This window comes from Bos indicus, chromosome 11, assembly GCF_029378745.1.
Source record: "Bos indicus isolate NIAB-ARS_2022 breed Sahiwal x Tharparkar chromosome 11, NIAB-ARS_B.indTharparkar_mat_pri_1.0, whole genome shotgun sequence".
In the NCBI taxonomy this organism is placed as follows: Eukaryota; Metazoa; Chordata; class Mammalia; order Artiodactyla; family Bovidae; genus Bos; species Bos indicus.
Genome location: NC_091770.1, coordinates 19,466,794 through 19,481,377, shown reverse-complemented (window position 1 = coordinate 19,481,377; position 14,584 = coordinate 19,466,794). Strand labels below are relative to the sequence as shown.

Here is a 14,584-nt window from a genome sequence, read left to right as displayed (position 1 = left end):
TTACTCTGTCTCTAAAACTTATTAGAATTAAGTACTGCTAATGGAACCTTGCCTCTGACATTACTCTCATTGAGGGGAATACTTTTCGCCTCCTCCTCATGCTAGAATGCAGGGAAGGGAACCTCTTCTTGCTCCTTGGAAGGCAGAATTGTGGGAAGAAGTTCTGCGAGCCTGTATTCGTTCCTTCTCAACAGAGCTGTATCTCTTCTGATGCGTGGTTTTGGGAAAAGGAACTGAGGATGCATGCCTCTCCTCTGCCCCGAGGGCTGGCTCTCTCACCTTGACAGCTGAGATGGGCTCTCTCCTTCCTCTGAGGCAAGGTCTGCAGTTCTCTCTAAGCAGGGAGATCTCACAGGGAGTGTGGCTGGAGAACAAGTCAAGTAGCTCTTCATTCCATTAGTAATAAAATTGATATTTTGATCTCAAACTCCCATGTCTTATTTCTCAATTTGTTCCAAAGTGAAGAAGGGAATAAGAGAGCTGGTGTCCTTAAACCCCATAAACGTCATGACAGAATCATGAACTGTAATTGCTGGTGGCTATAATACTTGTGCTCTGCAATGGCTTTCCATTATATGTTGAAGTTAGTAACCAATTATATTCTAAAGTACAAAGTACTTCTAATGTACAAAAAGAACAAAACATATGAAGTCCCCTTTCTTTACTGGCATCAAAAATTTGGGAATTCTAACTGCCCAACTGTATGTCTTTAGGAAACAAGAACATTTGCCAAGCTTCCACTTTATTGAGAATAATCTTAGTCATGATCTGCAGAAGTTGGTCCCGGACAATTTGAAGACAGGTCTTCTTTATCTGTAATTTATGTGAGGAAAAGAAACAGTTAATACAAATTGCACAGTAAACTGTTTTAGAAAATTATTTCAGCGTAACATGTATTTTGTAGTTGTGTCTGCTTCCTTATTCTGCTAAACAAACCAGGAAAAGATACAATAATAACCCCAAATTCTTCACTCTCAAGTACAAAGTCCTTAGGTTCAAGTTAACAAAGCTGGCTTGGGCAAGTGCTAGAAAAGAAAGCACTTGTGTCTTTAAGACATCTGACATGTTTTAACTGTTTCTTTCCTTACAATGAAAAAAAAATGGAGTGGATTTCAACATTCTGATTTTTATGGTTCACAGACAATATTCTACCTAAGTACAAAAAAATTAGTTCTAAAAATTTACTATATCTTTCTAGTAGCTGAAGAATTGTGGAAAAATAAAGCATGAAAAAAATTTATCATCTTCAACTGATTAAAAAATTCTTTTTTATGAAATAGAAGACTGAAAAATTCCCTTCTGCACATTCAGTTTCTGAAAAGTTAAAAGCACCTTTAATTAACCCTCACTTCTTTCTCTACCCACTATTTCTTTAAAGCATTCATCCAACATTGCCCTTTGGATGGAATAAAAAGTTTCCATTGTCTATGGGAATTTGACTTTCATAAAAAAAAAAAATCAAAGCTGAAATCAAAGAGCATTTGTATCCAATAGTTTTTAAAAGTATAAAGAAGTATTTTCTTACCTTCATAGGCTGTTCCACACCAAATACAATACAGATGTTCTTCTCTTAAATAACTAGTCAGTATTTGTAATTTTTCCAGTACCTAGGTATAGGTAGGATACAAGCACATTAATGGTTCACATTGAACAGAATTTTTGTTTTTAGGTCTCTTAGATTATGCTGAATTACCCCAAGGCCATAAATCTTCTGCTATACTCTCAGTTAGGAGAGGCGTCAAGGGTGGAATATATGAGAACATGCCCCATTTTACTAGCTGCCCCACTTCACTTCTGTCAGACACAACACAGGCCACTTGTTAACATTTCAACAATAGATCGTGGCTGGCTCTATTAAAATCTGCATCCTTTAAAGACCCCTCCTATTAATAGTTCCAAAGAATTTGGGTGAAACTGTCTCACTCTGCCATGAGAGTTCTCATCAATGGTTTCCCAGTTAGGTGGAACATAGATTTTTCAAATTGTGAATGTTTCCTACACCCTCTTTTATACAAGTAACCATAGAAATGTGTATTCTTTTCTTGAAAACTCTCTATTTACTCCGAATTGTGTTTTTTGACTTTCTTTTGTTTGTGGGTGAGTTGGGGGGAGGAGGTACTCAGAATTACTTCCAGAGGGTCAACAGGAAACAAGGTAGAAATCAACATAATTTACATTTGCAGCTTATACATCATCCAAACTGAGGTGAGAGGGGTAAACTGAAGCTAAAAGGGCCATTTACATGAAGTTTTGATTTGGGGTTAATGTAGTAGTTCTCAACTAGGAGCGATTTTTTTTCCCTCAGGTGAAAATTTAGCAATATGTGGAGACATAAGAAAGCCTTCTTCAGTGATCAAAGCAAAGAAATAGAGAAAAACAATAGAATGGGAAAGACTAGAGATCTCTTGAAGAAAATTAGAGATACCAAGGGAACATTTCACACAAAGGTGGGCACAATAAAGGACAGAAACAGTATGGACCTAACAGAAGCAGAAGATATTAAGAAGAGGTGGCAAGAAATACACAGAACTATACAAAAAAGATCTTTGTGACCCAGATAACCACAACGGTGTGATCACTCACCTAGAGCTGGACATCCTGGAATGTGAAGTCAAGTGGGCCTTAGGAAGCATCACTACAAACAAAGCCAGTGAAGGTGACAGAATTCCAGTTGAGCTCTTTCAAATCCTAAAAGATGATTCTGTAAAAGTGCTCCACTCCATATGCCAGCAAATTTGGAAAACTTGGCAGTGGCCATAGGACTGGAAAATGTCGGTTTTCATTCCAATCCCAAAGAAAGGCAATGCCAAAGAATATTCAAACTACTGCACAATTGCACTCATCTCACATGCTAGCAAAGTAATGCTCAAAATTCTCCAAGCCAGGCTTCAACAGTACATGAACCATGAACTTCCAGATGTTCAAGCCAGATTTAGAAAAGGCAGAGGAACCAGAGATCAAATTGCCAACATCCGCTGGATCATTGAAAAAGGAAGAGAGTTCCAGAAAAACATCTATTTCTGCTTTACTGACTATGCCAAAGCCTTAGACTGTGTAGATCACAATAAACTGTGGAAAATTCTGAAAGAGATGGGAATACCAGATCACCTGACCTGCCTCCTGAGAAATATTTATGCAGGCCAAGAAGCAACAGTTAGAATTGGACATGGAACTACAGACTGGTTCCAAATCGGGAAAGGAGTATGTCAAGGCTGTATATTGTCACACTGCTTATTTAACTTATATGCAGAGTACATCACGAGAAAGGCTGGACAGGATGCACAAGCTGGAATCAAGATTGCCAGGAGAAATATCAATAACCTCAGATATGCAGAGGACACTACCCTTATGGCAGAAAGCAAAGAAAAACTAAAGAGCCTGTTGATGAAAGTGAAAGAAGAGAGTGGAAAAGCTGGCTTAAAATTCAACATTCAGAAAACTAAGATCATGGCATGTGGTCCCATCACTTCATGGCAAATAGATGGGGAAACAATGGAAACAGTGAGAGACTTTATTTTTGGGGGCTCCAAAATCACTGCAGATGGTGACTGCAGCCATGAAATTAAAAGACGCTTGCTCCTTGGAAGAAAAGCTATGACTAACCTAGATAGCATATTTTTTTTTTCTTTTCTAGATAGCATATTAAAAAGCAGAGACATTACTTTGCCAACTAAGGTCCGTCTAGTCAAAGATGTGGTTTTTCCAGTAGCTGTGTATGGATGTGAGAGTCGGACTATAAAGAAAGCTGAGCGCCGAAAAATTGGTGCTTTTGAACTGTGGTGTTGGAGAAGACTCTTGAGAGTCCCTTGGACTCCAAAGAGATACAACCAGTCCATCCTAAAGGAAATCAGTCCTGAATATTCATTGGAGGGACTGATGCTGAAGCTGAAACTCCAATACTCTGGCCACCTGATGCAAAGAACTGACTCATTTGAAAAGACCCTGATGCTGGGAAAGATTGAGGGCAGGAGGAGAAGGGGACGACGGAGGATGAGATGGTTGGATGGCATCACCAACTCTATGGACATGAGTTTGAGTAAACTCTGAGAGTTAGTGATGGACAGGGAAGCCTGGTGTACTGCAGTCCATGGGGTCGCAAAGAGTCGGACATGACTGAGCAACTGAACTGAACTGGAGACTTTTTGGTTGTCACAAGGGGGATGTGCCACAGATGCTCTGAAATTACTTACAATGTACAGAACAGCCCCACAACAAACAATTACTCAGTTCAAAATATTAATTGTGCCAAGGCTGAGACACCCAGCTTAAGGAACTGGTGCCAAAACATACATTTAATGTGGCTGATTCATGTTGGTGCCTGGCAGAGGCTAATACAATATTATAAAGCAATTATCCTCCAAAAAAAACAACCAAACAAACCATACACTTAAATCTTCACTCTTATATTCATCTTCATCTTGTTCTTTTTCTTCCTCTGTCTCTTCTTCAGTTTCCTCTTCAGGCCTCAACCAGTACCATGCCTCCCTGGGAACTTGAATATTCTGAAAATGTAGAATTATTCCCAATTAAACAAAGCTAAACATAAAGATTATCACAAGTTTGTTCATGTCAACATGAATTCACTCTTTCAACTAAATATTTACTGCTTTAAGTTCCACACCATGGAACAGTGCATGTGAGTTCAGTTGCTCAGTTGTGTCTGACTCTGACCCCAGGCTCTTCTGTCCGTAGTATTTTCCAGCTTAGAATACTAAAGTGGGTTACCATTTCCTTCTCCAGCAGATCTTCCTGACCCAGGAATCAAACCTGAGTCTCCTGTGTCTCCTACATTGGCGGATTCTTTACCACTGAACCACCTGGGAAGCCCTGTACTATGAAACTATAGGGATGCAAAGCCCAGTTAGAATACTGCCTCCCAACTGCTGACAATCTAGTAGGGAAAAGAAGCTATGGGGATAAGTATCTTAATGCATATAAAATGATACATATAGCTAAGAAACCTTAAGTATCATGACATATATTCAAAATAACATGCTATGGAAATACTGAAAAGTGAGAGATTGCTTCCAGCGACCTATTTACATATAAGGGAAATTTTAGAAACATTTTTGAGACTTTAAATGAAGTCACTTTATTTTGCTGGTAGGTGAACCATCAAAATAAAAAAATTAAAGAAAAATCAAATCAAAAATTGAATTTTGAGAACTACTGAAATCTGAAATAGCATTCTACATGATGTTACTAGTTACAGACATGGAAGTTACTGAATATGGACTGAAAATAGGCTATTCTGATTGGCCAAACATTCAGGTGCACAGAATTTCCACACGTAATAGTTATGAGTAATCAATATTCAAATAAATGGAGAAGAGTTAAGTGAAAAATGGTATTCAATGCTTAACGATCATTCAGACTATGTTCCTGCAGTGAACAAGTCGCTATTGTGCATACCAGTTATTACAGATCAACAGTGCATCTGAAAGTTTTAACAGGCAGATACACTAAGCTTGGAGTTCTCTCTCTCTCTTTAAAAATAAAAGTATGGGACATTCCTGGTGGTCCAGTGGTTAAGACTCCACACTTCCAATGCAGAGGGCACTAGTTTGATCCCTGGTCACAGATGCTGTGTGGCGAGGCCAAAAAAAAAAATACAGTAAATCATACTGGGTGCCAAAACACTTCACCAAACTGAAAGCAGGTAAAAGGCTTACCTTCTGAGTATCCAATTGTTGACAGGCTCTCTGACTTCTTCTAAGATCTCCTTCTAGCTTCATTTCGTCTTGCTTATTTTTAAGTCGAATTCTAATTCAAAGAAAAAAAATAGCACACTAGAGGTCTGTGCTCTCTTTATCCATGTTAAATGCCCAAATGCCAGGAAACATACCACAATAAAGGAACGATGAAACTACAAACAGCTCAATTACCGAAACTGTTCTGCTGCTCTTTCTTCAGCTTGGCTTTTCATGTGAATCTTTCTTCTATAGCTTTCCAATTTTTCCTCTGCTTTCCGTTTTAATAATGTCTCATGACCAATGCCACTTTTCCCTGCTCAAACAGGAAACACTGATGAGAAACTTACTGACTTTGTATGTCAAAATGTGACAACTTAAATTTTTTTTTTTCTGGCCATGCCTTGCAGCTGGCAGGATCTCAGTTTCCCAACCGGGAATTTAACCCAGGTCCTTGGCAGTGAAAGCATGGAGTCCTAACCACTGGACTGCCAGGGAATTACATAAATACTTACAAATTAAATGCAATTCTAACTTTAGTAAAATCACTCAAAATCATTTGATAAGAAGGACAGGAGAAAACATTGGAGTTTTTTTTAATCCAAATTCACAATTTGATTTTCACAAAGATTATCAGTCTGATCTAAAAAGATGTCAATACTATACACATTTTTTTCAAATTGGGAAATAAGTATCAAGAGTCATGCTTTTATATAAATATGATGAACAAATAAAAAATATATATTTTTCTCTTTAATTTGTCCAATTATTAAGAAAAACATTTAGTGGATAAATCAGGACACTTTTAGGACATTCAACAGATAAAAATAGCTTTGTATTTTTAATGGTTACAACAATTTTCCCGTTACTTTTATGATTTAAATTTTATTTTATACTCATTAAAATTTACTTTTATTTTTAGTTTAAAAGGTCTAGGAGGTTAAGAAACATTTTACATTATAAGAACTGTAATACTATCACCATAAAAAACTATTTATTAAACAAGTATATGTGCTATATTTAAGAATAAGTTGCTATTACCAGCAAACAGCTGCAACAGTAATTACACACCTGTTTTGACATTGAGAGGAATTGGTTCAACAATACCATCTCCTAAAAAAAAAGAGAACGAGACACAAATTACTTTAGAAATTCTTCCTCAAACTATTGGTAGATGCAGTATGCAACTTTACAATGTTCTATACATATCCCTTCCAGTTTCAGTGATACTCAAAATTGGAACTGAACATCAATACTCTATAATCAACTACTTCCCTTGGCCTTCAAATACTACGTCCTCAATAAAGCTGATGGACAGCCTCCGGTGCCACCTAAACGTAGGAATTTTCATTGATATATATACAAGAGGGTGGCAGCCTTAAGAGAGAGCAAAGCCTTGCTAGGGAAGTCAAAGCAATGACAATAAAGGAGAGAAGAAGAGAAAAACAGCTTACAGAAGATACTATGTATATGACCTCTATCTCTTAATAAGCAATCTCATTCCGAAAACAGAGGTGAGAACTGAGCTTCTCCAGCTGAGGGGTCACCCAGGCAGCTGCCGCACGTACAGAGCAAGCAGGCTGGAGTCCTGCCATCATCTCTAGGGCTGCTCCCCTGTCCTTTGGGCCACTGAACTTTGCTTTCTTTAAGATATTTTTGATGTGGGTCATTTTCTAAAGTCTTTGTTTTGGTGTTTTTGCCACTCGGCATGTGGGATCTCAGCTTTCTGAACAGGGATTGAACCCACCCCACTCCGCATTGGAAGGTGAAGTCCCAACTACCGGACCACTAGGGAAGCCTCCCTTTCTTTTTTAAAGAAACACTGATTTATCTATTTGGCTGTGCTAGGTTTTAGTTGCAGCATGCAGTGATCTAGTTCCCTGACTGCGGATTGAAGCTGGGCCCCATGCATCGGGAGCAGAGTGTTAGCCACTGAACCACCAGAGAATGCCCAGGGCCACTGCACTTCTTAACCCTTCTCTTGTCATCATTCTTAGCTGCTGCTTCTAAGGCAAGCCTCATCCATCCCACTCCTTCAGGGCCAAGTTGGGCTGCTAAGCAGCTCTGGATGGCATAAGTCTGAAGTGGCTATGAGAAGATGGAAGTTCTCCATAAGCTTGCCAGCACACAAGAGACCAGGAAGCTTAAGTTGTTTGAATTTCTGCGTAGATGGACAGAGAGGAAAGAGTCATCACTGGTCGCCATCAATAAGTTACCATTTGGTGGTTAAGAACAGCTGTTCATTTCTGGCTCTGACTCACCGCTCTTGCCGAGGGCCTGACCACTTTTATACCCCATTTTCTGAAGTAGAGCAAACCCTTTGTTTTCACAGCCGAGTGCGTTCTTCAACCCCATGTCACGTCTCTCTTGTTCTTCTTCTTTTATACTCTTCTGTCTGTTTTTCAGATTCGCTTCCTGTCTCTTTTCTTCTTTTCGACGGGCTTCCCGGATCTGCCTCAGCATTGGCAAGCCTGGTCTGATGTCTTCTCTGAAGAATGAGGGAAAAGGTTATTTTAGACTAGTACATGAAAGTTTCTCATAACTTTGCCACTTACTCACTTGAAACTACTTAATATTTCAGTGCCACCTTTAGGAGCATCTCTGTTATCACCACTATTAGAACATAACCAATGTCCTGTGAGAATGGCTGTTTTGGTAAAAACGATGAGGGCTGGTATTACATGGTAAGAAACAAAATGTAGTTGAAAAAATAAGAAATAGTAAGACCAATTTTTCTAGGAGGTTGGCAATAATAAAAGGCAACTCTCAAAAGTAGATACAAGAGGTGAAAAAATGAAATAAAGGAAAAGAGTAAAATGTCCTTGGTAGTATAGAAGAAAAAGAATTGAGTGCCGAAGTAAAATGCTTAGTATTAGAAATATCTTTGTATCATAGACATGTAGGAAATGTTCTCATGAAGCAGTAAGATGAAATTTCAAACCTCGCCTTTAAAATCAATGGCATTGCTTAAAAATCTCCAATTCCTTAATGTCTTACACATATCATTATATGGGGCATGCACATTTACTTACTGGACATTAATGAAGGAATCAGACATATAGTCCTCCTCTTCTGCCATGTTCAACTTCATATGGCGGCAAAAGTATCTACAAAGCAAACAGGATGAAGTAACAATTTTTTTTTAAGAGGCAGATTCAAGGTTTTATTTTAAACCCCAACATGACCACCTACTAGATGTGTGCAATCTTGAAAACATTACTGCACCTTCTTCTACCATCTATTTTTAAAATTTATTTTTAATTGAAGGATAACTGCCTTACAATGTTGTGTTGGTTTCTGCCATACGACAACATGAATCAGCCGTAAGTGTACATATGTCCCCTCCTTCTTGAACCTCCCTCCCAACTGCTCTCACTCTATCCCTCCAGGTTGTCAGAGAGCACTGTGTTGAGCTCCCCGTGTTATATAGCAGCTTCCTACTAGCTACCTATTTCACATGTGGTGTGTATGCATGAATGCTAAGTCACTTCAGTTGTGTCAGACTCTTTGTGAACCTATGGATTGCAGCCCGCCAGGCTCCTCTGTCCATGGGATTCTCCAGGCAAGAACACTGGAGTGGGTTGCCATGCCCTCCTCCAGGGGATCTTCCTGACCCAGGAATAGAACCTGCTTCTCTTACGTTCCCTGCATTGGCGGGTGGGTTCTCTACCACTAGCCCTACCTGGGAAATCCTTTACATATGGTAACAACTACTAATTTTCAGTTTACCAAAATGGAAATAAACTTGCATGCATCCTCAGCTGTGACCTTTCTCTAGAACCCTACTCCGTATTCAAGTGCTCTTTTGACATCTTTCTGGGTTGAGCTCTCAAACTCAACAATCCAAACAACTCATTCTCTTCCCAACCCCGATTGCCTTTATCTCTGTATTTGCAAATTAATGTTGCCACTATCTCCCCGTTCCTGACCTCTTATAAACCTCTGTCCACTCTTCTTCCACATTATCCCTCATGGGCATTTTTTTCCTTATAGTTGTGACCACTACTTTAGTTCAGGCATTTCTTTCTCACCTGAACTGTCACAACTGCTTCCTAATTGCTCTTGTTGCCTTTGGCCTCTCCTCTTCCAATCCACAGAGGTTCTCTATGACCTCTCCAAAGTGTTTTTTTTTTTAAAAATATATATAAGTCAGGGCATGTTACTTGCTGGTTTCAAATCCTTCAGCAGACTTTCCCCTGTGGGCAGTGGAGGAACCATCACTTTCACATGTTGGCAGGAGAGATCCCCCATAATCTGACCTCTGACTCTTTTTCAGGATTCATTACTCATGCCACATGGTCTCATTTGTCCTCTGAACACACTGCAGACAATTCATTCCTCCTAGGCCTAGGCTACCCGCCTTTACAAAGGCCTGTCTTGACCACTCCAGGTCTCTCTCCACAGCACTTCATGTTCAAGCTGTTCATTGGTAACTAGATATAGTTAACACTTCACTTATATGGAAACACTTTTGAGGACCGTTTTAGCCAAAATAGTTAAAATCATGTAATAATTAGCCCTTAAAGGGATAAAATAATTATCCAGAAAAGTGTACTTTAAACTTTCCTGTGTATATGAATTGCCCTGGGATTTTCTCAGGGCTTCCCTAGTAGCTCAGCAGTAAACAGTCTGCCTGCAATGCCAGGAGCCACAGGGAGACATGGGTTCAATCCCTGGGTTGGAAAGATACCCTGGAGAAGGGCATGGCAACTCACTCCAGTATTCTTGCCTGGAGAAGCCCCACGAAGAGAAGAGCCTGGTAGGCTACAGTCAGTCCACAGGGTCGCAAAGAGTTGCAAAGAGTCAACATGTTTCTCAAAATGCAGAGTCTGATCCTGAGCTCGAGTCCAAGGCTCTGCATTTCTAGCAGGCTCCCAGGTGCTGTCAATGCTTCTGGTGCAGTTGCTGGATGCAAAAGGGAGTCACTTGCTACAGTGCACACATGCTGTTTCGGCCTGTTCATCATCCTTCCTTTTGGAACTCAGCCCTCTGCCTTCCTTGTGGTTCTACTGGAGGGTAGCAATTAGTACTCCCTGAGGCATAAGGTGGCCAGTTATAGTACCCTATCCTAGTAAGAGGGGAGGAGATGACCTAAACAGGGCAAATAAGCATCTCTTTCCCTGTTGTTATTCAGTTGCTCAGTTGTGTCTGACTCTTTAAGACTCCATGGACTGCAGCACACCAGGCTTCCCCGTCCTTCACCATCTCCCGGAGTTTGCTCAAACTCATGTCCATTGAGGGATGCGGGAGCTGTCGTCTATGGGGTCACACAGAGTCGGACACGACTGAAGTGACTTAGCAGTAGCAGCAGCAGATTTGTCATAGCTTTTCTTCTAAGGAGCAAGTGTCTTTTAATTTCAGGCTGCAGTCACTGTCCACAGTGATTTTAGAGCCCAAGAAAATGAAATCTGTCACTGTTTCCATTGTTTCCCCATCTATTTGCCAGGAAGTGATGGGACTAGATGTCATGATCTTAGTTTTTTGAATATAGGTTTAAACCAGCTTTTTCACTCTTTCCTTAATGATACTTATACATGGATTGTGGTGGGAAAGAGTTCTCTTTGTTGGGATTTCTGAACTGGAAGTATGTGAAGCTGGGCTGTGGATGGCTGTCTTTATATATTATATACTGCATTTGTGGTAATTCACCCAGTGTTTCTAAAGCTCAGATTCTTCATTGATAGTAATAGTATTTTTACACATAACGATTTCAGTTCAGTTCAGTTCAGTCGCTCAGTTGTGTCCAACTCTTTGCGACCCCATGGACTGCAGCATGCCAGGCTTCCCTGTCCATCACCAACTCCCAGAGTTTACTCAAACTCATGTCCATTGTGTCAGTGATGCCATCCAATCATCTCATCTTCTGTGGTCCCCTTCTCCTCCTGCCTTCAATCTTTCCCAGCATCAGGGTCTTTTCCAATGAGTCAGTTCTTCACATCAGGTGGCCAGAGTATTGGAGTTTCAGCTTCAACATCAGTCCTTCCAGTGAATATTCAGGTCTGATTTCTTTTAGGATGGACTGGATCTCCTTGCAGTCCAAGGGACTCTCAAGAGTCTTCTCCAACACCACAGTTCAAAAGCATCAGTTCTTCAGCACTCAGCTTTCCTTATAGTCTGACTCTCACATCCATACATGACTACTGGAAGAACCATAGCTTTAACTACACAGACCTTTGTTGGTAAAGTAATGTCTCTGCTTTTGAATATACTGTCTAGCTTGGTCATAGTTTTTCTTCCAAGGAGCAAGCATTTTTTAATTTCATGGATACAGTCACCATCTGCAGTGATTTTGGTGCCTCCCCAAATAATCTCTGTTTCCATTGTTTCCCCATATATTTGCCATGAAGTGATGGGACCAGATGCCATAATCTTAGTTTTCTGAATGTTGAGTTTTAAGCCAACTTTTTCATTCTCCTCTTTCACTTTCATCAAGAGGCTCTTAAGTTTTTCTTCGCTTTCTGCCATAATGGTGGTGGTGTCATCTGCATTTAGTTCAGTCGCCAGTCAAGTCCGACTCTTTGCGACCCCATGGACTGCAGCACACCAAGCCTCCCTGTTCATCACCAACTCCTGGAGTTTACTCAAACTCACGCCCATTGAGTTGGTGATGCCATCCAACCATCTCACCCTCTGTCGTCCCCTTCTCCTCCTGCCTTCAATCTTTCGAAGCATTAGGGTCTTTTCAAATGAGTCAGCTGTTTGCATCAGGTGGCCAATCTGTGTATCTGAGGTTATTAATATTTCTCCTGGAAATCTAAATTCCAGCTTGTGGTTCATCTAGCCCGACATTTCGCATCATGTACTCTGCTTATAAGCTAAATAAGCAGGATGACAATATACAGCCTTTACATACTCCTTTCCCAATTTGGAACCAGTGTGTTGTTCCATGTCCAGTTCTAACTGTTGCTTCTTGACCTGTATACACATTTCTCAGGAGGCAGGTCAGATGGTCTGGTATTCCCATCTCTTGAAGAATTTTCCACAGTTTGTTGTGACCCACACAGTCAAAGGCAGTGTAGTCAATAAAACACCTACCTAATATATCAAACATTTTGATTCTATTTCATTACCATTAACGACTTCCCTGGTGGTCTAGTAGTTAAGCCTCTGTGCTCCCAATGCAGGGGTATGGGTTAAATCCTTGTCAAGGAACTAGATCCCCCATGCTACAACTAAGCAGTGCAGCCCTACAAATAAATAGATAAAAATAACAAGAAATATTAATTACCATTAACAGCTCTGTAAGATAGGTACAATTGTGCTGTGCTTAGTTGCTCAGTCATGTCCGACTCTCTGTGACCCCATGAACTGTAGCCTGCCAGGTACAGTTAGCCCTGCTTTAATTAAGACTCAGTATAGGTAAATAATTTGCTTAATACCACACACACACACACACACAAACCATGTCTCAGAGCTGTTTCTACTGAAAATAGGATTAGATTATTTTTAAGGGACCTATTTAGCTCTAAAGGGCTATGCAGACAAGAACAGGGGTTATAGGTCATTTAAGCCCCCTTTTTATGGGTACAATATGTTTCCCAGCATCATCTATTCCCATGAAGCATAAGGATAAACTTCACAAGGTGATAATACAGACAGAATGACAGTGGCTAGACAGCAATGGATTTCCCTGGTAGCTCAGATGGTAAAGTGTCTGCCTACAATGTGGGAGACCCGGGTTCGATGGAAGACAGCAATGGAAGTGATGAGAAATCATCGGATTCTGGGTATATTCTGAAGATAGGGATAATGGGATTGGAGGTGGCATGTGAAAGATTGATGCCAAGGGTGACCCTAAGGCTTTTAGTTTGAATATCTGGAAGAATGGAGTTACCAGTTCTTGGAAATGGTCAGATTACAGTATCAGGTTTTGTTTTTGTTTGTTTTCTGGCAGAGAGCAGGCGGGAGGTGTCAACAAGAGTGCTGCTTCACCCCTGTGTTCATAGCAGCTCTTCACAACAGCCAAGACATGGAAATAACCTAAATGCCTGCTGACAGATGAATGGATAGAGAAATGGATAAAGAACAAAACAATGCCATTTGCAGCAACATGGATGCAACTAGAAATAACCCTACTAAGTGAAGCAAGTCAGAAGGAGAAAGACAAATACCATATAATATATGTGGGACCTAAAATATGACACAAAAGAACCTATTTATGAAATAGAGACAGAATCATGGACATAGAGAAAATATACTGGTGGTTGCCAAAGGGAGGAGGTAGGAAGACAGATAGATTGGTAGTTTGGGAGTAGTAGATTTAAAGAGAATGTATAAACAACAACACCTCACTGTATAGCACAGGGAGTTACAGTCAATATTTTGTGGTAAGCCATAATGGAAAAGAATATGGAAATATATGTATGTATGTATAAATGAGCCATTTTGCTGTACAGCAGTGGTTGTACCTTACAATACACAACATTGTAATTCAAACATACTTTAAAAAAAACTGATGCTTCGTATGTAGAGTCTCATTACACATCCAAGTGAAGAGATGGACTAAGTAGCTGGATGCACAGAAGAAAGATGACAAGAAACGCCTCAGTCTCAAACACTCCCTGCAGGGACCGCCGATCCCTTCCCTCCTGGCGCCCCTCCTAGCTGCAATCGTCCCACAAACTTGATCACTCGTGGGTGGGAACATAGGAGATGGTGTGATGGCTAGTTAGAGCCAGTGTACAGATCACCACTCTTTATCATTCGACAGGCGCCCACAGCCCCTTACCTGGAAGCTCTACTCGCCCCAGGCCAGCTCTAGAGAGCGCTTGCAGCGCAGACACCCACCAACCTAAGGACCTCCGGGCCTCGGCTCGCTTCTGAGTTTCCGAAAACAGGACCAGTTGGAAACCTACAGCAGGCGGGGCTTGGCGGGCGCGGCTAAGTGCGCTTGC

At 40.6% G+C, this 14,584-nt stretch overlaps 1 protein-coding gene across 1 annotated transcript; it reads right to left on the bottom strand.

Annotated features, from left to right (window-relative positions):
* GPATCH11 (G-patch domain containing 11) lies at positions 1-14,576 on the bottom strand. Its single transcript, XM_019969992.2, has 9 exons — positions 14,419-14,576; positions 8,723-8,797; positions 7,952-8,178; positions 6,762-6,803; positions 5,886-6,006; positions 5,673-5,763; positions 4,386-4,502; positions 1,526-1,607; positions 1-813 (listed from the first exon to the last, which is right to left on the bottom strand). Exons 2-9 carry the CDS (start codon positions 8,779-8,781, stop codon positions 758-760), a joined length of 795 nt encoding a protein of 264 aa, XP_019825551.1. The 5' UTR covers positions 8,782-8,797; positions 14,419-14,576; the 3' UTR covers positions 1-757.
* Positions 14,577-14,584: the final 8 nt, after the last annotated feature.